Raw genomic sequence first — 25,571 nt, 5'->3', positions numbered from 1 at the left:
TATGGTAAAGATTTGACCATATTTTTTGGATGACAACTATCAAACCTCAATAGAGTGTTACGATCAGTCTCCTTAGTGTACATTTTAGAAATTAGTGTATTATTATCTATCAATACTGTGACATCCAAAAATTGGATATTATCCATTGAATACGTCATGGTAAATTGGATATCAGCATCCAATGAATTAAGAAATTGGTGAAACTCAGTCAATGCAGTACTGGAACCAGTCCAAATGAGGAAAATGTCATCAATGTATCGCCACCACCTCAGCACGTGTGAGAAGTGGTGGGATACATATATCGACAGCTCCTCAATGGTGTCCATGAAAATATTGGCGTAACATGGCTCCAACCTACGCCAATATTTTCATGGACAGAGCTAAGCGAAATACTGACAAACAAGAAGATTTGGACATATCCTTAGATATCATGACTAGGAATTTTTTACAAAGGGGTTACCCCAAATCACTATTGTTGACACATAAGAACAAGATTCAAAATACTGTAAGAGATAGTTTGTTTCAATCAACTAAATCTTTGTCACATAAAAAACTGAAACGTATTCCTTTTATCTCGACATATAATGATGTAAGTGGAGATCTTTCAAGGATTATGAATAAACATTGGCCAATTATTAGGAATAGTTTTGGTCACATTGAAGTATTAAACAACAACCCTTTAATGTCCTATAGACGCTCACAAAATCTACGTGACAGATTGGTAAAAACTAGGGTGTCAGGTGGAAGAAAAGGATCACAATCCATGCTTACACTGCTGAAACCTGGGAATGTCCCTTGCCATAGGTGTCTCAATTGCTCCCTGATGTGTAGGGGTAACACTTTCACCCATCCATTAACTGGACAACAATTTAAGATTAGATACAATCTCACGTGTGACTCGGATTGGGTCATCTATGCCCTATGGTGCCATTGTGGCCTTTTATATGTAGGGGAGACTACCTGTGCCTTTAAAACCCGTTTAAACAATCATCGCTTTTCAATTCGTAAAAAGAAACTGGATTTGCCAGTCGCTAAACATTTTTCAGAACATGGCCACAATGAAAGGGATTTAACATTCATGATCTTGGATCATATCCCACCATTACAATATGGTGGTGATCGACATAGGGTTTTACATAAAAAAAGAATTGAGATGGATATTCTTATTGAACACACTGAGACCATCTGGTCTCAATATAGAATTTGGTATAGATAGAATTGTAACATGATACATACATATTCTCCGCTCTGTACTTTTGGATTCTCTGACATTCTCTTCTCTGATAATACTAATGACACATGTATGTTCATTTTTTAATTATTCTTTTTGTGTAAAGAAATACATGATGAATATTATGATTCTCACTCTTTTTTGTATTTCTTCAGATCAGAACACCACTCCCAACGGAACTTAAGGATCTTGGATATCTGCTTTCAATAATAATAATAATATGTAACAAAAAAATCTTTTTAAATCGCTATATTACGTCTTCTTTGGTCCTGAGATATATGAATAAAGTACTTATATATAAATATTATCCCTAATGAATTATTTCTAGTCTCCTTTCTAGTTTCAGGTGATGTTGAGATATTACTACATTATTTATATTATGAAGTTTTAATGTCGTTAATATGGTATTATTGGTCCGTTACACGTGAGTGGTTATCGGGATATCCTGTGCACGTGAAAACGTTGCCAGTGGGTTCTGAAATCCTTGGGAATAAGGTCGCTCTGAACACGTAGTTGTGGACAGGGGTCCTTGTACCCACGTGTGGATCTTTAAACTGCCACCATGAAGATGAAAAATGTTCTAAATACTACTCTTTACCACCATATGATATCTCCATTACCACTAGTAGGAGCACTTAGTTACATATTACTTATATGATTTTGATTTATCTCGGACCTCTTTGGGCTGTATCTAGCTTTGTTATTAATACGATAATGTCACTGGTCTCTGTGATCTAGGATTTGTGCATAGGTTGCTTGGCAACCTAGGATACTGCCGTTCACATGACCATAGCAGTGGAACGCACTGGAACGCAATACATCATCATTGCGCTCCGTATTCGTCCTGCTGCTTAGCAACTACTTACTTCCGCCTTTGGGCACTACATCCTGATTGCCACGAGTGATACAGCTGAACAACACGCTGTATCTCTAAGGTTCTATATACCAATGATACTCCTGAAGTTTTGATTGGTGAGTGGGCATATGACGATATATTTCAACACTTCTGTTTGCATAAATGATTATGGCCTAATCAGTTGTTTTTAACTAGGATTATATTATTTATGTTGATGCACGTTACTGTATATGCACTAGTACACTTTATGTATCATTTTACTGTTTATTTTTGATACCTTAAATTATTTATTATACATGTTTTCAGACACTTATCACTGTAACTCATGATAATGAGATCAATTAAGTTAAATGGCTTCTACCCTATATATATTTTGAGTATTAGATGTGTCACTAGGCTTGAGAAAGATCCTAATGTAGGATTGAAACGTTGCTGTTATATTTGGATTGAATAAACCACCATTTTTTCAACTTGGAGTGCCGCAAAGTTTCTCTTTTTTCTATATCTGACATCACGTCCGAGGATCGGGACGTTTTTTGCTGGCACCCGATTCATATTTATTCTGTGAGTGCTGCTGTTTTCTCTCTTTTGTATATATATATATATATATATATATATATATATATATATATATATAAAATGGTATGACTGGTACTAAGGTGGCTGCTCAGGGTAGAAGCTGGTAAGTTTGCAGGCCAGTCCCCTATCAGAGGGTTTGGTGGGGCACCTGTGTCACGGCCTTTGTGCAAATCTTTTGCGCTGTGCTAGATACCCAGAGAGGAGACCGAAGCTACAGTAGTATGTAGCAGGTTGCGTGGAGTGTAGGAGAGGCCTTTGATGACCTATTGGTCCTGGAACGTGTGGGGGGCATGCCACTGAGAGGTTCTCACTGCAAACGGTGAGGGCAGCCAATATCTGTGCGCTGCCTGTCACCGGACCGGGAAGATAGGATGGACCCTGGGTAGCCCGGGTAGAGCCTCTCTCTAAGTTACTAGCGGGGAACTTCATACTTCAATTTATTGACAGTGATACTTCTCTGCTCTCACCTAAATGCATGTGCGATCATCCTGAACAGACAGGCTGATCACATGTGTAAATAATGAACTTAAAAGAAGAACATGCACAGATGGAACCCGAAGAGTATCCAGTGCGCTTGCGCGTTTTCTGGATGAGTCAGAGACCAGCGCAAGCGCAGAAGAGGGGCCGAAAGTTCAGTATAGTTTAGGCATGGACGAGCTCAGTCTTCTGCCTGCCAATATCGCGCGCTACTATGGACGAGGGCGGCATGATGGAGGGGGATAGGATGTTTTTCACCTGGGGCGTGGCTTTCATAAACTGCAGAAAAAGGCAGAGGGGCTGAAGAGTTTATATTAGTAAGTGTCTTGTTTTGCCTCCAGCCACATTTTAAAAGCCTTTCATAGTAAACTGACCAACCCCTTTTATGCAAATTGCCGCAATAAAAACCGAAGTAGCAAACATTGTGAAAACCAAAATTTGTGTCATTCTCAAAACCTTTGGCCAGAACTGTACAGCTGACACCCGCTGGTGATGGTACAGAGTCCCTGTCATACATGTACATCGGTATGTGGAAATGCTTTTCCAACATTGCTACGCGGCAGATATCAGGAAAGGTTAAAGGACGTTTAAATTAATCCCACAAAATGACACATCAGATTTTAAAACAATGGGACTGTGTTCACAAGGCCATAATTGGCTGTGTAGCCAAGGGGTTATTGTCTGTGAATAACCTGATGAGTTATACATATTTTTTTGCTGATAGTTTTTCCCACATTTCAAACAAGAATATATATTTTTTATTCTCTGATGAGTTTAAAAATGGTGTTTTCCGGGGCGTGGCTAGCAACGGACCAGGACAGTTGCATCTGGGGTGAGCTCCTGAGTCTCACGACACATCCAGGACCATCCACAGCAGATTCCCCAGTGTTGTAGACATTTCTGCACCCAGCAGCACCAACTGAGTATTTAGAGCTTAAAATCGGCTCTCTGGGTTTTAGATTTGCGGCCTACTTTTTGGACTGAAGCCGGGGCCTCAATTTGCAACCTCCACCGTGGGAGTGGCCCGTGCATCTTGCTCTAAACTCCAAAAAAACGGCCCTGACTGTCATCAGAAGCCGTTCGCCACGGCTGGAGGCACTTTGGAGCAGCCTTGGACCGCTTTGATGCAGGTTACAGCTTGCGGCCTACTAACACCGCCGGAGCCGCGTCCTCAATTTTAAAGGGCCGACCGGAGAGCACTGGACATCGGAAACGCAGGTGAGGGACAAGCCACACATATAGCTTTCTGAACATACCTTCTCCCTGCTTTCCACCCTCAGGCCATTCAGAGCAACCAAGCAGAGGTATTGATTGTATGGCTGTGACATCCTGGTGTGTGCATCAGGCTGTCCCCCTAAGGGAGAAGTAAAGTGAAGGGCCCAGGTTTGCTAAAGAGATCTCTGGCAGAGATTAAAACACCATATAACAGAAAAGGCACTATATAAAGCAAAGCAAAGCAGCTTCATCACATTTACAAGATTACAGCATTGTGATTCATTTTCATATAAAGCATTTCAGACCCATTTTAAGCAGAAGCAGTTCATACAATATAACTTCTTAAAGGAGAACACACAGTTTTTCTGCATAACACCAAGCTACCCGGTTGAAGGGCACAGCCCATGTTATTTAAGACTGCCAATCATTTACTATGAATATTTCTTTCAATACTAAGACAAAGAGTACTGCTCCAAATTCTTAAGACCACCAGCGGTCCTGCTTCCATTACTAAGATAAAAGAAACTGCTTCATTCACGATCTATACAGAATTTATTTCATTATCTCCTAGCCACCTCTTTTTCAAACCCCAAATGTAGAAATACGGTGAATGACATAAAAACAAATAAAACCGGATGGCGGAGTGAGGCTGCGTTCATTTTCAGCTGTGAGACCTAGCTTTTATACAGAAACTTTCGCTTACCTGATCCTCGCTGACAGCATGCCAAAAGGGAAGAGAGTGGACCCTAAACCTCCAATTACCCAAGGTACCTTGCTGGCGCGTTTCTCCCGCAACTCCACGGGAGATTCCCCTTCCTCCTCGCCTCATTCCAACATGGTGCCCGCATAAACAGCGTGCAGACAGCCTCCCCTATGAGGGCCGCCCAGCCCCCTTAGTCAGCCTGTACCGGCTATGTGTCTCTCCCAGACACGGGAGTCCCACGCTGAGAGTGGGGAATCAACAGATGCTGCCATGCTTTCTGAGCTGAGGGACATGTTGCAAGCACTCCCCACATGTGTGGAGCTGGAGGCACAGTTCTCCCGCCTTGAGGAGCGACATGCCAGGGACATCTCTGCCATTCACAATGACATTCAACAGCCCTCTGCTACAGTGACGCAGGTACAACAGCGGTCCACAGACTTGGACAGCTCGCTTTCTAACATTATGACTACCTTGCAATCTCATTCTACTCTGCTGACTGATCTCACACTGCATATTGATGACTTGGAAAATCGGGGCCGCCGCAACAAAATCAAAATAAGCGGCTTGCTGGAGTCGGTGGGTAATGATGAATTGTGGTGTTCTGTCTCTGCTCTAATTTGCAAAATGTTGGATTTAACTGATGAGGATGACCTGGAGCTCGACAGAGTCCATAGGATCTATAGCCCCAGGTTGCAGGACCGGAATAGGAGTGGCCCACGAGATGTGCTTTGCTGCTTTCACTTTTACCAACAAAAAGAAGCTCTTCTCCGAAAGGCTTGGGATGTGGGTCCCATTCCACATGCAGGGACGACTGTCACTTTGCTCCCAGATGTGTCACGTCGCACTCTTAATATGCGACGCATGGTGAAACACTTGCAGGATAAGACCCGTGAGGTGGGTGGATCATACCGTTGGGGCCATCCTTTCCATATCATTCCACGGAAAGGGGGTGCAGAATTTGCCGTGAGAGCTCCAGAAGACCTACAGGAGGCCTTTGTCTTTTTGGGAACAGATTCCGTTCCAATCCCGGACTGGACAATCCCTGGTCTTTTTCTGTGGGCCCCTCAGCATCCGAATGGGGATAGACCACCGAACCTTCCCAGACAAGTGGCTCTGATTTGTCCGGCAGAACATGCCTTGGAGGGGGCCCCCCCAAGATGGGCACCCGATTACGCCTCCCACGGCCCTACCTTGTCCTCCCCCTCCAGGATTTGACGTTGTGAGTACTCTGTGGTCCCATCCATGGACTGGGTTCTTGTTTTTTCTCCAATAGCGTTCTCTAAATGGTGGGAGAACGGGGATTTTTTGCTCAGGACATACATGGATTTACACGTTTCTACCTGCCCTGTTTATTTCAACTGGTTTACTGTGTGACATGTAGGGGTTTGTAGATTCTTAGCTTACAGGATTTCATTAGCTATCTCTCTCGGCCACTTGAAGCCTCGTTGTCCAATATGTTAGGGCTGGGGCTTATATATACTAATGTGTATTCATGGGATTGGTTTTTCCACTGTACTGTGTCGGCCGCCTTACCTTCCGGGAGGCTCCATCCCCTCTCCCCCTAATCACGCAATTTCCTTTCCCTTCCCCCCTCATTCCACCCCCTCCCCCTTTTTTCCCCCCTCCCCTCCTTTCCCCCTATTTCCCGGACTGGTATTGGGGTCCCTAGTTGGATCATGTGTTCTCGCTCATTCCTGTGTCTCCCACTCCCCCCCTTTTTTGGTATGCGCAATGTATATACCTTATTTATTTATATTTGATGTAATTTTGGTTTATTATGTCTCTTTGATGCAGTATACTCCTAATGCCGCTGTGCCTTGGTGTCCTGCTGGAGCACCTTGCTTTGCTCTTTCCTTCTACGATCCCCTGCAATTGTGGTCGGACACTGCTCAGCCGCTTGATTGCTGCTGGACAGTCTCTGTCCTTACGGTTTTCCCGTTAAGCTTCTGTAGCCTTCTTCCAAGAAACTCATTTTCGGAAAGACCAGATCCCAAGATTCTTGGACAGGAGGTTCATGGATTTCTTTCATAGCTGCTCCCCAGACTCTAAAACTAAAGGCGTTTCCATTCTCATTGCATGTTCTGCACCCTGGACGTATGTGGATTATCGCTGTGATGAAGCGGGACGATATCTGTTTGTCAAAGGTAAGATGGCAAAATCAACTTTTACATTTGGTACGACGTATCTTCCCAACACTGGACAGTCTCGTTTTTTGGATAGCATGCTCAGGGATGTAGAAGATTTTCTGGAGGGGGTGGTTGTCCTTGGAGGGGACCTCAACATGGCATTAGACCCCATATTGGATACCTCGACTGGATCCTCGCACTTGCCCTATATCTCCCTTAGAAAAGCAAAAGCCTCCTTGCAACATTTTCAATTAATTGACACATGGCGCTTGCTCCATCCCTCCGACTGCGATTACTCCCATTTTTCTCATGTACATGACTCCTACTCATGCATTGATTACTTGTTCTTATCTCATACTCACCTTTCCTTGCTGGAGTCCGCGCATATTGATTTGATCTCTTTTTCGGATCACGATCTCATATCCATGTCTCTTTCCCTCCGGTCCTCTCAACCGCGTACTTGGAGATGGTGTCTGAATGACAGCCTTCTACAAGATCAAACCGTGGTTGAAGGTATTCGTACAGATCTTCAAGAGTTCTTCACTAATAACGCAACGGGAGAGGTATCGTCTCCTGTGGTATGGGAAACTCATAAATGCTTTATCCGAGGCACTTTCATTAAACATGGTGCCCCGCTCAAGGAATGCCCATTTCAGGGACCTTCTATCCAAGACCGGCGCTCTAGAGAAAGCTCATAAACGATCCCTTGCGCTTCAAACTAAAGTTGAACTTTGCACACTACGGGAACAACTTTATTATGCTAAGCTTTATAAGATTGCCCAGCCCCTTCAATCACAGGCCCTTGAAGAGCGCAAACTCTCCAAAGATAATTATCTGCAACGGGCCGGCCGTCCCACCCTTCCGCAGCATTATGTTTCAATTTTGGAAGAACCTATCACACTTCCCGAGCTCGAACTCGCCGTTAAAGGCTACTCGAACGGGTAGAGCCACAGGCCCAGACAGACTCACATTAGCCTACTACAAAACATTTATGCCAGACCTTCAGACTCACTTTCTCTCTGCTTATAATTTTCTTGCCGCACATGCTACTCTAACTCACGAAACGCAGGGCCCACATTTCGGTTATCCCCAAAGAGGGTAAGGATCTCTCCCAATATTCGAATTATAGACCCATTTCTCTGTTAAACGTCGACCTTAAATTGTTTGCAAAAATCCTGTCAACCCGTCTCACTCCCCTATTGCAGCATATCATCCATCGTGACCAGGTTGGATTCATGCCCACCAGAGAAGCTAGAGATAACACCACCAGGACTATTAGTATCCTACATTATCTCTCCTCCTTTATCTAAGCTGTTCTTCTTTCAACTGATGCCGAGAAGGCCTTCGACCTAGTGAATTGGGGGTTCCTTATCCAGACCTTAAAACATATAGGACTTGGATCCAACATGTTCCAATGGATTGGTAGTTTGTATTCAATGCCCTCTGCGGCTGTCAATATTAACGTAGTCCTCTCTGACTATTTCCCTATTCTGAATGGTACCCGTCAGGGCTGCCCCCTCTCCTCTCATTTTCATGCTCACACTGGAACCTCTCCTTTGATGCATTCGTCAGAATGTGGATATTGCAGGAGTTCAGGTCGGGGACAGTACCCATAAAATTGCTGCCTATGCCCTCTTATTTTTTCTTTCACAACCGTTAATCTTACTTCCCAATCTTCTCGCTGAACTCTCCCGATACGCGACCCTATTAAATGACAAGATCAATTTGCAGAAATCGGAAGCCCTCAATATTTCTTTGCCACAGACAGCTCTTGCTTCATTAGCAGCTTCCTTTCCGTTCAAGTGGTCCACGTCTACCTTACCATATCTGGGAGTTCACCTCACTCCGCGTACGTTGGGACTCTACCAGGCCAACTTCCCTCGCCTACTGTCCTCTGTTAAAAAAGACCTGGATAGATGGTCAATGGGTACATTTACGTGGTTTGGTCGCTGCTCAATACTAAAGATGAACGTTCTCGCAAGGATTCTTTACCTACGACAGGCCCTGCCCATTTATATCCCTCGGTCCTTCTTCAGGGCTCTTACCTCCCTCTTCTCCATATTTGTGTGGAATAATAAAACAGCCAGAATCTCAAAGTCATTGCTCTATAGACCCAAACAAAAGGGGGGAATTGGATTACCTGATATCTATGCATACTATAGGGCTATCCACCTCACTAGGCTAGTGGATTGGCAACATAATGCTGATATCAAACTTTGGGTTATATTGGAATCACACTTCTGCTCCTCGCCTCTCCACATATTGCCCTGGCTTCCCAATATTTATTTGCCCTCTCCATCTCACGCTACCGTTTCCACTACCTTGACAATAATCAGAAACTCTACTGGGTCCCAACTTCTACCCCGTCCTTCTCCGTTACTCCCGATATTGGGCCATCCTTCCTTCACACCGAGCCTGTCGGACCGTTTTTCAGAGATGTGCGTCTTTTCGACGATATCAAGCCATCCATTTTTTGACAGGGGAATCTTGTTTGACCTTGGAAGCTCTCGCTTCAACTGTGGACTCTTGTCCCTTGGGATTCTGGAAGGCAAGCCAAATCCATCATTTCCTTGTCTCCCTCCCACCCCCCTGTCCTGTTCCGTCACTCCATTGGAAACCCTTTGCTCGGGAACGGGCCCGGTGCGACATGCCCTTTCCCCTATCTATGCCATGTTGAGCTCCTCTTCGACACAGCCGCCGCCTCCTTTTGTGGACAAGTGGGAGCGGGATTTGAATTTCTCTCTTTCTTACTCCCAATTGACCAGGATTTATGATTTAACTAATGGATCGTCAATTTCTAGTCGTATCCAAGAGGCAGAATATAAACTTTTATCTCGATGGTACTATATTCCGTCTAGACTCCATGTTATGTTCCCCAATATCTCTTCTTTGCTGGCGCTGCGGGTCTTCTGAAGGGACCCTTCTCCATACATTCTGGGATTGTTCAGTGTTGTCTCATTTCTGGCAGGAAGTCTGGAAAATAACCTCCTCTTTCTCTGACCACACCATACCTTTTACTCCAGCCTTTTTTCTGCTTCATCTCAGCGGCATTCCTTTTCCAATATACAAAACGTCTATTCTTCGACACTTAGTTAACAGTGCTCAAGCTTGTGTACCTGTTCTGTGGAAAAGTACGGAACACCCCCCCCCCCCTCTCAGACTGTGGTTTCATAAAATAGAGGAAATTAAGCGCATGGAAGACCTTACATCTCAGTTGACTAACAGACCTGGCAGCTTCTCCAAGACTTGGTCCCATAGGATTGTCTATCAGGACCCTCCAGAATATCGGACCATCATGACCAGCTGAAATTTCAGACGTTGTTGAATTGTATTCTGGATCATGTACCTTTGTGTTCCCCCTCCTCCATTCCCCACCCTTTTCCTTTCTCTCCCCTGTCCTTACCCCTCCTCTGTACCTAATGTCGCATATATGATTTTGGAAATTATTTGATGCAATATCTTGGGCCTATGTGCCCTTGTCCCTTCCCCCGTTTTTCTTTTTTGCTCCCTTGCTTGATATGTTCCTTGTTTGAAAAAGCAAATAAAGAAAGAATTTATAAAAAAAAAATATATATATTGTATTTCCATGAGAACATTTTCCACATATATATAACATCAAAATGACTTCTCCCCTCTGTGAGTTTTCTCATGTCTAACAAGATGTGGTTTTTGTGTAAAACATTTCCCACATTCTGAACATGAATATGGCTTCTCTCCTGTGTGACTTCTCTCATGGATAACAAGATGGGATTTATCTGTAAAACATTTCCCACATTCTGAACATGAATACGGCTTCTCTTCTGTGTGACTTCTCTCATGGTTAACCAGACTTGATTTTTCTGTAAAACATTTCCCACATTCTGAACATGAATACAGCTTCTCTCCTGTGTGAATTCTCTCATGTACAAGAAGACTTGATTTATATGGAAAACATTTCCCGCATTCTGAACATGAATATGGCTTCTCTCCTGTGTGACTTCTCTGATGTCTAACAAGATGTGATTTATCTGTAAAACATTTCCCACATTCTGAACATGAATATGGCTTCTCCCCTGTGTGACTTCTCTCATGTTTAACAAGATGTGATTTATCTGTAAAACATTTCCCACATTCTGAACATGAATGTGGCTGCTCTCCTGTGTGACTTCTCCCATGTGTAACAAGATAGGATTTATATGTAAAACATTTCCCACATTCTGGACATGTATACGGTTTCTCTCCTGTGTGACTTCTCTCATGTATAACAAGATTTGATTTATATGGAAAACATTTCCCACATTCTGAACATGAATACGGTTTCTCTCCGGTGTGACTTCTCTCATGTATAACAAGATGTGATTTGTATGTAAAACATTTCCCACATTCTGAACATGAATACGGCTTCTCTCCTGTGTGACTTCTCTCATGTATAACAAGATGTGATTTGTATGTAAAACTTTTCCCACATTCTGAACATGAATACGGCTTCTCCCCTGTGTGAATTCTTCTGTGCTTAAAAAGACCTGAGATTTTTGTGACCTGTTTACCACATTGAAATCTTTTACCCCGTTTCTGAGCTTTACTTGTGGTAATAATCTGGGATTGGTCAGTTGAAGGTTCCTCATGATTAGGGGAAATATATAACAGATCTTTACTATGAAGTCCTGACTGTACATTAATGGTAATCAGGTTGTCTCCTGAAGACTGCAGCTTCATATCTTCATCTTCTACTTCATAATTGATCGAGGTTTCATTGGCATCTTCTGTTAGGATTAAAAATGGATTTTGTGATTTTTATACTTTTCAAAACACAAAGTAGACACATTTATGACCTATTCGGCTGCATGCAGTTTTTTTTATAGTCAATCAGAAGTGGATCCAGCAGGAAGGAAAGATTTGAGCCATTCCCTTCAAAACCACCACTGGATTTGGCTAAAAAAAAACTGAACCAAATACTGCCACAAAATGGAATGCCTAATTCCAGCCTTATAAATCTTAAAAAAAAACACTTTAAATGGACTCTTCATTAAAAACTTGTTTTAATTTTCAAAATAATACTGTTTTATCCTTGCAAAGTCTGCATGAAGTCACTGCCAATAGGTGACTCCTTTTCTATAATTTGCTGTCCACCCTCGGTTGTCCTGCATATTCAGTCTCTAGTTACAGAGAAGAGTAGACAGACTGCAGAAAATGGAGATGCCTCTCTCTGCTAAAGCTCCCTGTACTCTTAGCCTGACTGAACTCTCTCATGTAATCCTTGCAGTAGCTGCTTGCAACTCTCTCAGATTTGTTAAAAAGAATTCCTGAAGTCACAACATTTCTGACTCCCATGGGCACTTTGCCCTAGATGTCTAACGATTGCTGCAAGTATTTCTCAATAATAACTAATAAGTGGCATGTACAGGGATCTCATGTTACGCTACAAATTTGACTTTTTGCGGAGAATCGCAGGAAATCCTGGCATTATGCCATGACTCTACAAAAATCACTGCAAAATTGTACAGTTTTGCTTTTATTTGAAAGATTTTTCAAAGCTCTAAAATGCGGGTACGACATCATAACATCGTAGGAGACTGAGTAGCATGACTATTTTGAACTTTTTGATAAAAACATAGGTGCGCTTTAAAATCTCTCAATGATTAAGTCCAAGATTCTGGCCAACATTCGGTCACCACTTTTATTACATAAACCTTAACTTGAAAAAACAAAAAATATTTAAAAAACCAATTACCCTGTCTGACAATCCCACCTGTCCTCTGCCAACACATTTGACCCTTTAACACCAATTGGGAATCACTTCATTGCAGGAATCTAATATTGTCATTGACAATCTAATCTTGACCACAGATAATGCTTCATGACACAAAACACACATCTCTGGCTGAATTCACGAACATGATAATGAGGTCTGTATACCCTAATGGCTGGACAGTCACCGGATCACAATTTTATAGAACATCTTTAGGATGTAGTGGAATAGACAGAGTGAGGTTATCAATCAGAAACTGTAATGAAGGTTCCCACTACATTGTAATATAATTTCACTAAGAATTCAGGCTGCTCTAAGGGGAGAGAGGGTCCTATCAAGTACTAATAAGGTGGACCTAGTGAAGTGGCCTCTGAGTGCAGGTGATCATCACTGAAACATCTTTGTATGTACAAGAATTACAAGTGAAATATGAGCTTCCTAATAATCATGGATCTCGAAGATTAGATTACCCTCAAATAGAAAAAAAAATCCCCTTGTGACTTGTGTGCAGAGTGGTCATGGGGACCTTGTGTGTTTTCTAATAGTTCCTCAATTCTTGTCCCGGTCCCATATTAAATATAGAACGATAATGAAGATCTTTCTTCTCAGATGTTATTATTAGGGGATTAGTAATGGTTGTACCAAATAAATTACAAAAAAGTACCAAAATGTATGTTTTTTGTCGTTGACTATAACAAAATGATGTTTAACCCTTTCCCGCAAAATGTAAGCGATTGGCGATATGTAGTTCCTCCACAATGTACTGACATTTATAGTAAATTCAAAGGAAGATTTGTTACAGAAACTTCTGCACCGGTACCTCATGTGAATAGAAAAGTTTCTGTGCATGAATTTCTGAAAGCCTCATGGAAATAGTCGCAGAAATTTGCAATAAATATGCTGCGCGTCAATTCTTGAGTTCTAAATACGCCATAAAATTCACGCGTGTTTTATAAGCGTTTCATCTGGAGTATTTTGGGGGGTTTTCATTCGTACATTTGTAACATTTTTTTCTGCCGTTTTTCAGATTCTATAGAGAAGCAGGCTGCGTTTTGAAAAAAATGCCACGGAAGCAAAACACCCATTGTGTGCAGTGCATGTTATATTTTACTACAAATTCATGCAACAACTGCCTGAAAAAAAAAAAAGAGTCAGGAAAAACGCCACAAAAAAAAAAAAAAAGACACTGTTTCACACATAGCGCAAAGCCGGAAATGTCAACGAGAGCCGCTTATTAGTAGTGATCTCGGTGCTCAAGTAGTTAAACTGGGTTTTCTCAAATCCCGGCTTTTAGTGCAGCTGTTAATCGCAGCGGATGCCCCCAAAATCTGACTAAGCCTAGTGCATGACCGGATTCAAAGAACACCTTGTAGAGAACTTCTATGTGCAGTCACAGCTCCCTCAGGTCCTGCACTATGTATAACACATTGTTTGAAATGTTACTGTAATGTAGGACTAAGGAGGAACCCCACCTTAACAAACCTCACATTCACTTTCTAAATTCATTATTACTTACCTGTGGTAACACCTTCTGGAATTTCCTCGTCCACTTCACTGTTACACGGTTGATCGCCCCTCACCCGCTCTTCTTCTTCATCCTCTGCTTTAATATTAGTCAGATCTTCCCCCTGATTTCACATATGTAACAATTCAGTACAATACAGCAGAGAGTGTGAAGAATCTAACAGATCAACATAAGAAACCACCAAAATCTATGACCCCATCTATGACCGCAGGACCAAAAAGCTCCACACCCCCCTATATAGATCTGGTGTACGACTCAGCTTCATCTACCTGATGATTCTCTGGGACATTGTGATTTTCCTCTGGACAGTCTTGGGAATACAGAGGACTGGGACATCTCTCTGGTGGGTTTCTCCTACTGGATCCATCTGTAGGAAACACACAGTGACTGAATACATGACTACTGTATATATCTGTCTATTTAACCCCTTCCCGCACCTTGGCGTAAATGCACGTCCAGGTGAGCAGTAACTTCGCGCACCTGGGCGTGCAGTTACGTCAGCGCTTTAACAGTTAAATGCCGTGTGGCGCTACACCGCAGCGGCGGTTAACTGCGCAGGGCGTCTGCCCTACTCTCCCCGTTGCCGATCAGCGGCCTGTCGCCGCTGAAATCGGCAATTAACCCCTTCGATGCAGTGGTCGATTGCGATAACCACATTGAAGAGGTTTACAGCGGATCGGCAGCCCCCCACATGCATTTGCGGGGGCTCGCGATTTTTATCACGGCAACCAGAGGCCAGACAATGACCTCTGGGTTGCCATGTACGGAAGCCTCGGAGGAGCAGCCTCCGGCCGGTCCTCCGATGCTTCCTGTCAGTGTGACTGTCACGTCACAATGACAGTTGGAATGCATTACACTACGTGTGTAGTGTAATGTGTTCCAGCAGCGATCAGAGCTGCAATTCTAAGTGTCCCCTAGTGGGACAAGTAAAAAAAAGATAGTAAAATTATTTTAATAAGTGTAAAAATAAAAGTTAGAAGTGACATAAACAAAGAATGCTTTTTTTCCTATAATAAGTCTTTTATTATAGGAAAAAAATGAACACGTTAAAAAAAGTACACATATTTGGCATCACCGCGTTCGTAACGACCCCAAATATAAAACTATAATATTATTTTTCCCGCACGGTGAACACCGCGAAAAAAAATTAACTAAAAACAGTGCCCGAATCACAATTTTTTGGTTACCAACCCTCCCAAAATATACAATAAAAAGTGATCAAAAAGTCGCATATACGCCAAAATGGTACCAATGCAAACTACATCCCGTCCCGCAAAAAACAAGCCCTTACACTGCTTTTTTGACTAAAAAATAAAAAAAGTTATCGCTCTCAGAATATGGTGACACAAAAAATAATTTATTTTATAAATAAGTGATTTTATTGCACAAACGCTGCAAAACATAAAAAAAATTATATACATATGGTATCGTCGTAATCGTATCGACCCGCAGAATAAAGTAAAATGGTCATTTATAGCCCAGGGTGAAGGCCATAAAAAAACAAATAAAAAACATTGTCAGAATTGATAGGTTTTGGTCACCTTGCTTGCCAAAAAATGGAATAAAACGTGATCCAAAAAATTTCTGGTACCACAAAATGGTACCAATGAAAACCTACAGATTGTCCCGCAAAGAATAAACCCTCACACAGCTCCGGTGGAGAAAAAATAAAAAAGTTCTGGCTCTCAGAATATGGCGATGCAAAATATGCAGAGTGTCCAAAAGCGGATAAGATCGGGCACCATTTATCAGTGCGACACTGGACACATATCCGCGGATTATTATGTATTTACTGCATTATTATACCCTGATGTACCCCGCATAGATAACATATGCCCCCGCATTATAAACTGAAACACCAGTAAAACCCCAAACAGAACTACCAAGCTACATCTGCGCCCCAAAAGACAAACGGCGCTCCCTCCCTTCTGAGCCCTGCAGCGTGCCTAAACACCAGTTTACGTCCATAGATATGGCATTGCCATACCCGGGAGAACCCAGTTAATATTTTATGAGGTATTTGTCTTCAGTGGCACAAACTGGGCATAACATGTAGTGCACTAAAATGGTATATGAGTGGAAAATTTTAATTTTCACTCTGCACCATCCGCTGCACATTAACCCCTTCGCGCACCACGACATAGCATGTCTTAGTGTGAGGGGTGATGTATGGAGCGTCTCACGTGAAAAATAAAGAATTTAAAACGGCAAAATCGCTGTTTTGTGGTCACCTTGGCTCTACCTAAAAATGTAATAAAAAGTGCTCAAAAAGTTGTATGTACCAAAAAATGGTACCAATAAAAACGACCGCTCGTCCCTCAATAAATAAGCCCTCACACCGCTCTATTGACGGAAAAATAAAAAAGTTGTGGCTCTTGGAACGCGGGGAGGAAAAAACTAAAAAGGAAAAGAAAAAAATGGATCAGTCCAGAAACGGTTAATTACTTTCTAATGAAAAACCATTATGACCACACGTGGGGTATTGCCGTACTCGGGAGAAATTGCTTTACAAATGTTGGGCAGCATTTTCCCCTTTATGCTTTGTGAAATTGAAAAAATGCAACATTTTAGTGGAAGAAATGTTGATATTCATTTTCACGGCCTAATTCTAATAAATCCTGCAAAAGACTATATCCCTAGATAGATTCTTTAAGTGGTGTAATTATAGATAAAATTAATAATTAGAAACGGTGTGGTAGGTCTCAAAACAGGGGTAGTTGCACAGGCCTGGATTTGAAGGGCACATGGGGCAGTAAAACCGGGAATCGCTTCTATGTTTACTGCACACCTGGCATCTCTCTTGGGGGTATCTTTGGTTCACAGAGGCAGGGACGGGGTGAAGGAAGTGGCGCTCAGTGAGCCTTTTGACATCCTCTGACTCAAAGGATTCTCTAGGTGTGGGGGAGTCAAGCAGGAGGTGCTCTATAATTTTCTCCTGATATTGGAGGAAACTGAGCGTTCCCTGGGTCTTGTAGAGCACATAGCTGTTGTAAGTGGCCATTTGGATGAGGTAGAGCGCTACCTTTTTATACCAGGCCCTAGTTTTGCGCTTGAGCGGTTGTAGGACCTGGTCAGATAGATCGACTCCCCCCATGAACGTGTTAGAGTCCACCACGCAGACCGGTTTCCTCTTATCAGAGGTAGCGCCCCTTTCTCTCACTGCCACTGTGGTGTCCTCATGCACGGTGGTCAGCATGTACACGTCCTTTTTGTCACTCCATTTGACAGCGAGCAACTGGTCACTTGCAAATGAGAGTGACGCACCCCTTACTAGTCGCCTGGACACCAGTTGTTGAGGGAAGCCGACTCTATTTTTGTGCACCGTCCCACAGGCCCCTGTATTAGCAGCATGGAGGGACTTATACAGGGAGACACTGGTGTAATAATTGTCGGTACACACATGGTACCCTATTTGTAGGAATGGCACCATGAGTTCCCAGACAATTTTCCCACTAATGCCAATATCCTCTGGGCATCCTGGGGGATTAAGGTGGCGGTCCCTGCCCTCATAAATGAAAAAGCCACAGGTTTAGCCCGTTGTGCTCTCGCACACCTTATAGAGTTTCACTCCGTATCGGGCTCTTTTGGAGGGGATGTATTGGCGAAACGATAGATGGCCCTCGAAGGACATAAGGGACTCATCTACCGCTAGTTTTGGCCTGGGGTGTATAAATTGAAAAATGAGTCACTTAGGAGGGAGATAAGGGGTCTCAGTTTGTTGAGGCGATCATAGGCTGGGTCACTTCTTGGGGGGGATTTGTGTATTGTCAGAAAAAATGGATGAAATGCATTATTGATTCGTAGCGCGTTCGGGCCTTACGGCTGAAAATACAGGCGTGCTATGGATAGCGCTGGTAGCCCAATAGGAACGGATAGAAGTTTTTTTTACTATGCCCATGTTTAGGGTAACTTCCCAAAAATTTTTTATTTCAGAAACTGTTGTGGAGATCCATCCTCTGGCATAGCAAGACCTGGGATTTTGGGTGCCAAATTGTCTGGCATATAAGTTTGTCTGCTGGACAATTAGTTCCAGGACCTGATCACCTATAAACAGTTGAAAAAAATTATAGGGACTAAAATTTTAGACATCTGCGTTGATGCCTGGAGTCGCTGTAAATGACAAAACTTGGGGGGAGAAAGCAATTGCAGGATCCCAAATTGCGGGAGGGACTGCAGTAGTAGGCCCTGCTCCTGACGCTTCAATGGTGACTGCGTCGTCCACCACCATATGGCTGGGGGGTCCAGTGGCAGAAGCAGAACTAGTGTCGCTTTCTGAGCCAAGTTCTGCTTCTGACGCAGTGTCCGTATTGCTGCCGGAACTGCTAGAGCATAGCATGGCGTACGCCTGCTCTGCAGAGAACATTCTGCAGCTTCTGCGATTCATGTTCACTACACTAATAATAACAAATAACTTTTTTTTTTTTAGAAGACAAACAAAAAAAACCAGGGGGGTGATTACGTGTAATCTGGGGCGATTACGGGTAATCTGGGATGTGATTACAGGTAATATAGGAACGTGAATATCTGGTGCGTTTTTTTTACAGTAAAACAGCACAATATTTGTATAGTATCTCTCTCTCTCCTCTCACAGATCAACTACAGTGAGAGGAGGGAGGGAAAGAGCACAAATCCTGTGCTGTATTTTGAAAATATGGGGGGACTATGGTCACTGTAATAGGTATATCACAGAGACCATCTGATCAGGGACCAATTATAACGGTCCCTGATCAGTTTCTATGTACAGGCAGAATAGCTGCCTTTCAGTGACAGCGCATGCGTGCGTCATTTTTTTTACATTTTCCTGGCAGTTGGGGGGTGAGGGGGTGAAGGCGGGGGCACGATCGGGGGCCTAACACGTTAGTTTTTTATCTCCTCTCACCAAACATTCATGGTGAGAGGAGATAAAAAGTTAGATCTACACCGCTGCATTCATTGTAACGGCGATCGCCGGTATTCGTTGAGTACCGCCGATCGCCAGTTTGAGGACCGCAAATAACGGTCCCCAGACTGTGCTCCAAGCCCTCAGCTACCTCCGGTAGCTGAGGGCAGGGAGCTATCCCTCTGCACGGCGCCGCAATCTTATTGTGACTGTGTGCGCATGCGCGCGCGCGCCATTTTATTTCTTTTCCCGGCAGCTAGGGGGGGAAGCAGAGAAGGGGGGCACGATCGCTGGCATCGGAGGCCTAATAGGTTAGTTTTTTATCTCCTCTCACCAAACATTCGTGGTGAGAGGAGATAAAAATGTCGATTTTACACCGCTGCATACATTGTTGAATACCGGCAATCGCCAGTTTGGGGACCGCAAACAACGGTCCAGAAACTGTGCTCCAAGCCCTCAGCTACCTCCGGTAGCTGAGAGCAGGGAGCTATCCCTCTTCACGGCGCCGCAATTTTATTCTGATGCAGTGCCGTAAAAAGGCATATGCATCGGAATAAAGCCCGTTAGTGGCCGCCGTGAGAAGGCGTATTGGCAGTCACTAACGGGTTAAAAATGGCTACCCTTTTTCAGAAAAAAAAGTAGATTTTTACCTTTACAGAATAATTCCAATGAATTCAGCAAAACAACTGTGGGGTCAAAATGCTAACTTTACCCCTAGAAATTCCTTGATGAGTGTAGTTTCCAAAATGGGGTCACTTTCCGGGGGTTTCCATTATTTTGTTCCCTCCAGTGCATTTCAAACACGACACGGCACTGAAAACTATTCCAGCAAAATCAGAATTTCAAAATCCAAATGGTGCTCCTTCCCTTCTGAGTCCTGCTGTGGGTCCAAACAGCAGTTTATTACCACATATGGGATATTGCCGTAATCAGGAGAAATTGCTTTACATATGTTGGGTTGTTTTTCTATCTTATTCCTTGAAAAAATGTAACATTTCTAAGTTTTTTCAGAAAAAAAGTAGATTTTCATCTTCACAAACTAATTCAAATAGATTTAGCAAAAAAACTCTGGGTTCAAAATGCTAACTATACCCCTAGATAAATTCCCTGAGGGGTGCAATTTCCAAAATGAGGTCACTTTTGGCCCCACAAGACCTCTTCAAACCTGACATAGTACCTAAAATATATGCTAAAAAAAAAAAAAGGAGGCCCCAAAATCCACTAGGTGCTCCTTTGCTTCTGAGGCCTGTATTTCAGTAAATTAGCGCACTAGGGCCACATGTGGGGTATTTCTAAAAACTGCAGAATCTGGGCAACAAATAATAAGTTACATTTCTCGGGTAAAACCTTCTGTAGTATAGAAAAAAATGTATTGCAAATGAATTTTGTAAAAAAAAAAAAATGAAATTTGTAACTTTCACCTCTACTTTGCTTTAATTCCTGTGGAACGCCTAAAGGGTTAATACACTTTCTGAATGCTATTTTGAATACTTTGAGGAGTGCAGTTTTCAAAATGGGGTGATTTATGGGGACTTTCTAATATATAAGGCCCTCAAAGCCACTTCAGAACTGAACTGGTCCTTGTAAAAATCGCCTTTTGAAATTTTCTTGAAAATATGAGAAATCGCTGCTAAAGTTCTAAGCCTTGTAACGTCCTAGAAAAATAAAAGAATGTTCAAAAAACGATGCCAAACTAAAGTAGACATATGGGAAATGTTAACTAGTAACTATTTTGTGTGGTATTACTATCTGTTTTACAAGCAGATACATTTCAATTTAGAAAAATGCACATTTTTGCAAATTTTCTCCAAATCTTGGTGTATTTTACAAAAAATATTGAATTTATCAACCAAATTTTTTCACTGACATAAAGTACAATATGTCACGAGAAAACAATCTCAGAATCGCTTGGATAGGTAAAAGAATTCCGGAGTTCTTACCACATAAAGTGACACATGTCAGATTTGAAAAATCGGCTTCGTCCTGAAGGCCAAAACAGGCTCAGTCCTGAAGCGGATAATCAGACTCTTCTCTCTACACCTTCAATTCTATGTTTACTGATTAGAGCTGAAATTACAATGTTGTGCTCCCTACCACCCAGTGCTTTGAAAGCCACAGTGTTATAATGGCCTACCAGAGTGAATGGCGGGAAACTAACGGCTTCCTGCTCCGCCATTGTATTCAATTGGAATTGCCTCCTAAGCATGTGAATACACGTGAAATCGGCAGGGGTCCTACTATAAGAGCCCCGTGCCAACCAAAAGAGTACCAAATCGTTGCTCTGGAACAATAATCCCCGATTATAATGGAATTCAAAACATCACGAGACGGAACCCTCCGTCAAAGTACCTGTAGTAAGGATAACAACTAGTCCAAGTTTCCTCTTTACAAGGGATGGGAAACCACTGAGGTGTTGGAGGAAGCTCTACAGTTATATACCCCCAAGTTTCCTTTCCCTGGTGCGGTTATGGCGAATAATATGATATCAAAAATAATATTTATCAGTACATTTACCAGTAATTGGTTTTCTGCGAGACCACACTGTCCTCCTCCATATATACACCGATCAGCCTTAAAGAGGCTCTGTCACCAGATTTTGCAACCCCTATCTGCTGTTGCAGCAGATCGGCGCTGCAATGTAGATTACAGTAACGTTTTTATTTTTAAAAAACGAGCATTTTTGGCCAAGTTATGACCATTTTTGTAGTTATGCAAATGAGGCTTGCAAAAGTCCAAGTGGGTGTGTTTAAAAGTAAAAGTCCAAGTGGGCGTGTATTATGTGCGTACATCGGGGCGTTTTTAATACTTTTACTAGCTGGGCGTTCTGATGAGAAGTATCATCCACTTCTCTTCAGAACGCCCAGCTTCTGCCAGATCACGCTGTGACGTCACTCACAGGTCCTGCATCGTGTCAGACGAGCGAGGACACATCGGCACCAGAGGCTACAGTTGATTCTGCAGCAGCATCGGCGTTAGCAGGTAAGTCGATGTAGCTACTTACCTGCAAACCCTGATGCTGCTGCAGAATCAACTGTAGCCTCTGGTGCCGATGTGTCCTCGCTCGTCTGACACGATGCAGGACCTGTGAGTGACGTCACAGCGTGATCTGGCAGAAGCTGGGCGTTCTGAAGAGAAGTGGATGATACTTCTCATCAGAACGCCCAGCTAGTAAAAGTATTAAAAACGCCCCGTTGTACGCACATAATACACGCCCACTTGGACTTTTAAACACACCCACTTGGACTTTTGCAAGCCTCATTTGCATAACTACAAAAATGGTCATAACTTGGCCAAAAATGCTCGTTTTTTAAAAATAAAAACGTTACTGTAATCTACATTGCAGCGCCTATCTGCTGCAATAGCAGATAGGGGTTGCAAAATCTGGTGACAGAGCCTCTTTAACATTAAAACCACTGACAGGTGAAGTGAAGAACATTGATGATCTCGTGACAATGGCGCCTGACAGGGGGGGGGGGGGCGATATTAGACGGAAAGTGAACAATCAGTTCTTTAAGTTAATGTGTTTAAAACACGGAACAGTGTAAAATGACAAGGGCCAAATTAGTCAGAATATCCACAAAACTGCCAGTCTTGTGGGGTGTTTCTGGTATGTAAAGGTTCGTAACTACAAAAAGTGCTCCAAGGAAGGACAACCGGTATGATTGGCGGTCAAGACTCATTATTGTGCGTGGTGAGCTCATCTGGTCCCAACCCGCAGAAGAGTTACTGTAGTAGGAGAAGTTACTGAAAAAGTCACTGCTAGCTATAATAGAAAGGTGTCAGATCACTAAGAGCATCGCAGCTTACTGTGTATGGAGATGTAGCCACAGACCAGTCAGAGCACCCATGCTGCCCCCGTCCACCATAAAAAGCACTAAAATAGACAGCATCAGAACTGGGCAATGGAAGAAGGGGGCCTGGTCACATAAATCCCGTTTTCTTTTACATCATGTGGACGGCAAGGTGCATCGCTTACCCGGAAAAGAGATGGCAGCAGGATGCATTATGGGACAAGCCGGTGGAGGCAGTATCATGATCGGGCCAATGTTCTGCTGGTCCTGGCATTCATGTAAATGTGACACGTACCACCTACCTAAACATTGCTGCAGACAAGTGCCCCCTTATGGCAGCTTTATTCCGAACGGCAGTGCCCTCTTCCAGCATGATAATGCCCCCGCCACACTGTAAATATTGATCAGGAATAGTCCAAGGGGTTGACTTGGCACCAAATACTCAAGATCTCAATCTGATCGATTATCTGTAGGATGTGCTAGAAAAACAAGTCCGATCCATGGAGGCCACACCTCACAACTTACAGTCCATGAAGGATCTGCTAACGTCTTGTGCCAGATACCATGGACACGCCACGTCTCCATGGGTCAGAGCTGTTTTGGCAGCACGGGGGTGACCTACACAATATTAGACAGGTGGTTTTAATGCTAGGGCTGATCGGGATAGACAGAGAGAGACATTTTACATACTTCCATAGTTAGTTGGTTAAACAAGGTCTAAGTCCATCAAGTTTAAACTTTAAAACCCCAGTTCACCCAGAGGAAGGCAAAGAACACTCTTTATAGAGGACTTGTCGGCTCTCCTCACATGTCTGTTTTACTACATACAAGTTTTCCCAATGAATCAACAATTCTGGAGCATCCTTTCTCAGAACTCTGCGTTATGCCGGTCCCCTGTAATTCCTACTGGAAATATAAGATTAAATTGAGAAAAGGGTGTTGCAATTCCCCTTGTGAAAGAGTCGTGTCCCTACACCTTCTGATATTGTCAGCACTGACTGGACATTGTCAGACTGTATGGACACGCACCCAGGTGGTACCACCTAGATGTCATATAATTCATACATTTCTAGGAGGAATAACAGAGGAACAGCACAATGCAAAGTTCTAAGAAAAGGTCAACTGTAATTATTAAATTATGGGAAATGCAAGTATTTAATATACATAACGAATCCCAGTAGATCCAGAGGAAGGTAAAAAAAACAATCTTTACACGACAGAGACCCAATTCTACATGAAGTGGAAAACACCTCCCTGCCCCCGGCTGACAATCGGACAGATCCCTGGATCCACATTCCACATTACTACTAGTGACCCTGTATATTGTGTTTTACAAAGATATTCAACCCTTTGTTATATCTCCACATGACTGTCATGTCCGCTGTTCCCACATGGTAGAACTTTACACTCCTCATGTTGTAGAGATTATAAGAGCAGCGCAGATCAGTCACTGGTTATATAAGACTATGTTCACACATGGGGAAATGGTGGCAGAAATGTATGTGATTGTCCAACTCATAAAAATTCATGTACCTGCTGCAGAAACAACAACATTCAGTTATATGAAAACTTCTACAACAAATCTGTGACCATTCCCTAGTGCAGCACTGCAGCAAAGCGAGGAACGTGTGATCAGAGATCAGGAATCACATGTCTATATATACACTTCACACGATGAAATTAACACTTCAACAAAAAATAATATATAAATTATATATCTATATCTTACCTTGTGATGTGCGTGGCCGGTAGTTCTCCATCATGACCTCCTCGTACAGATCCTTGTGTCCCTCTAGATACTCCCACTCCTCCATGGAGAAATAGACAGTGACATCCTGACACCTTATAGGAACCTGACACACACAATGATACAGTCATCACCCAGACACCTCCAGTGCTGTTACTGTAGAATTTCCCAGCATTCCCAGCAGTGTCACCTCTCCAGTCAGCAGCTCAGTCATCTTGTAGATCAGTTCTAAGATCTTCTTCTCATGTATCCGGGAGTGAGGGGGAGGCTCTGTGATGGGACTACTGCTCCATCCTCCTGACTCATGGATGATGGGAGTCGTACAGTCACCCGATGTTTTCTTCACTAATGTGTATTCCTGTGTATGGAGAGAAGGTCTGAAGAATAAAGCTTGTTCTATAATAAAGAGCAGAGAAATGTAGAAAAGTTTACCTCTCCGCTCAACAGGTAGATGATCTCCAAGGTGAAGTCTAATATTCTTCTGCTCATCTCATTCCTGTCCTTGTCCATCCTTGGTGGGTCATTCAGGAGAAGGAACGTTGTGGAGGAGAAGATGAGAAAACTGGAGGAACTGGAGGATCTAGTACAGCAGACGTCTTTATGAAGAAAGGAGAAGATGGAAATCATACAGGGGACAACATCATGTGTGACATACAGAACCTCACTTATTCATCATTGAGAGAAACATCTTCTCAGAGCCGTCACCACATGGAA

General features: G+C 42.9%; 1 protein-coding gene across 1 annotated transcript; it reads right to left on the bottom strand.

Annotated features, from left to right (window-relative positions):
* Positions 1-10,740: 10,740 nt before the first annotated feature.
* LOC142666898 (uncharacterized) lies at positions 10,741-25,374 on the bottom strand. The gene is made up of 5 exons (XM_075847071.1): positions 25,290-25,374; positions 24,840-25,215; positions 14,710-14,807; positions 14,432-14,543; positions 10,741-11,929 (listed from the first exon to the last, which is right to left on the bottom strand). Exons 2-5 carry the CDS (start codon positions 24,922-24,924, stop codon positions 10,803-10,805), a joined length of 1,422 nt encoding a protein of 473 aa, XP_075703186.1. The 5' UTR covers positions 24,925-25,215; positions 25,290-25,374; the 3' UTR covers positions 10,741-10,802.
* Between the last annotated feature and the right edge of the window lie 197 nt (positions 25,375-25,571).

The sequence above is a fragment of the Rhinoderma darwinii genome, chromosome 1 (assembly GCF_050947455.1).
Source record: "Rhinoderma darwinii isolate aRhiDar2 chromosome 1, aRhiDar2.hap1, whole genome shotgun sequence".
NCBI classification, from domain to species: domain Eukaryota; kingdom Metazoa; phylum Chordata; class Amphibia; order Anura; family Rhinodermatidae; genus Rhinoderma; species Rhinoderma darwinii.
Note: the sequence above shows the minus strand (reverse complement) of the source record. Positions and strands in the feature narration are given on the sequence as shown.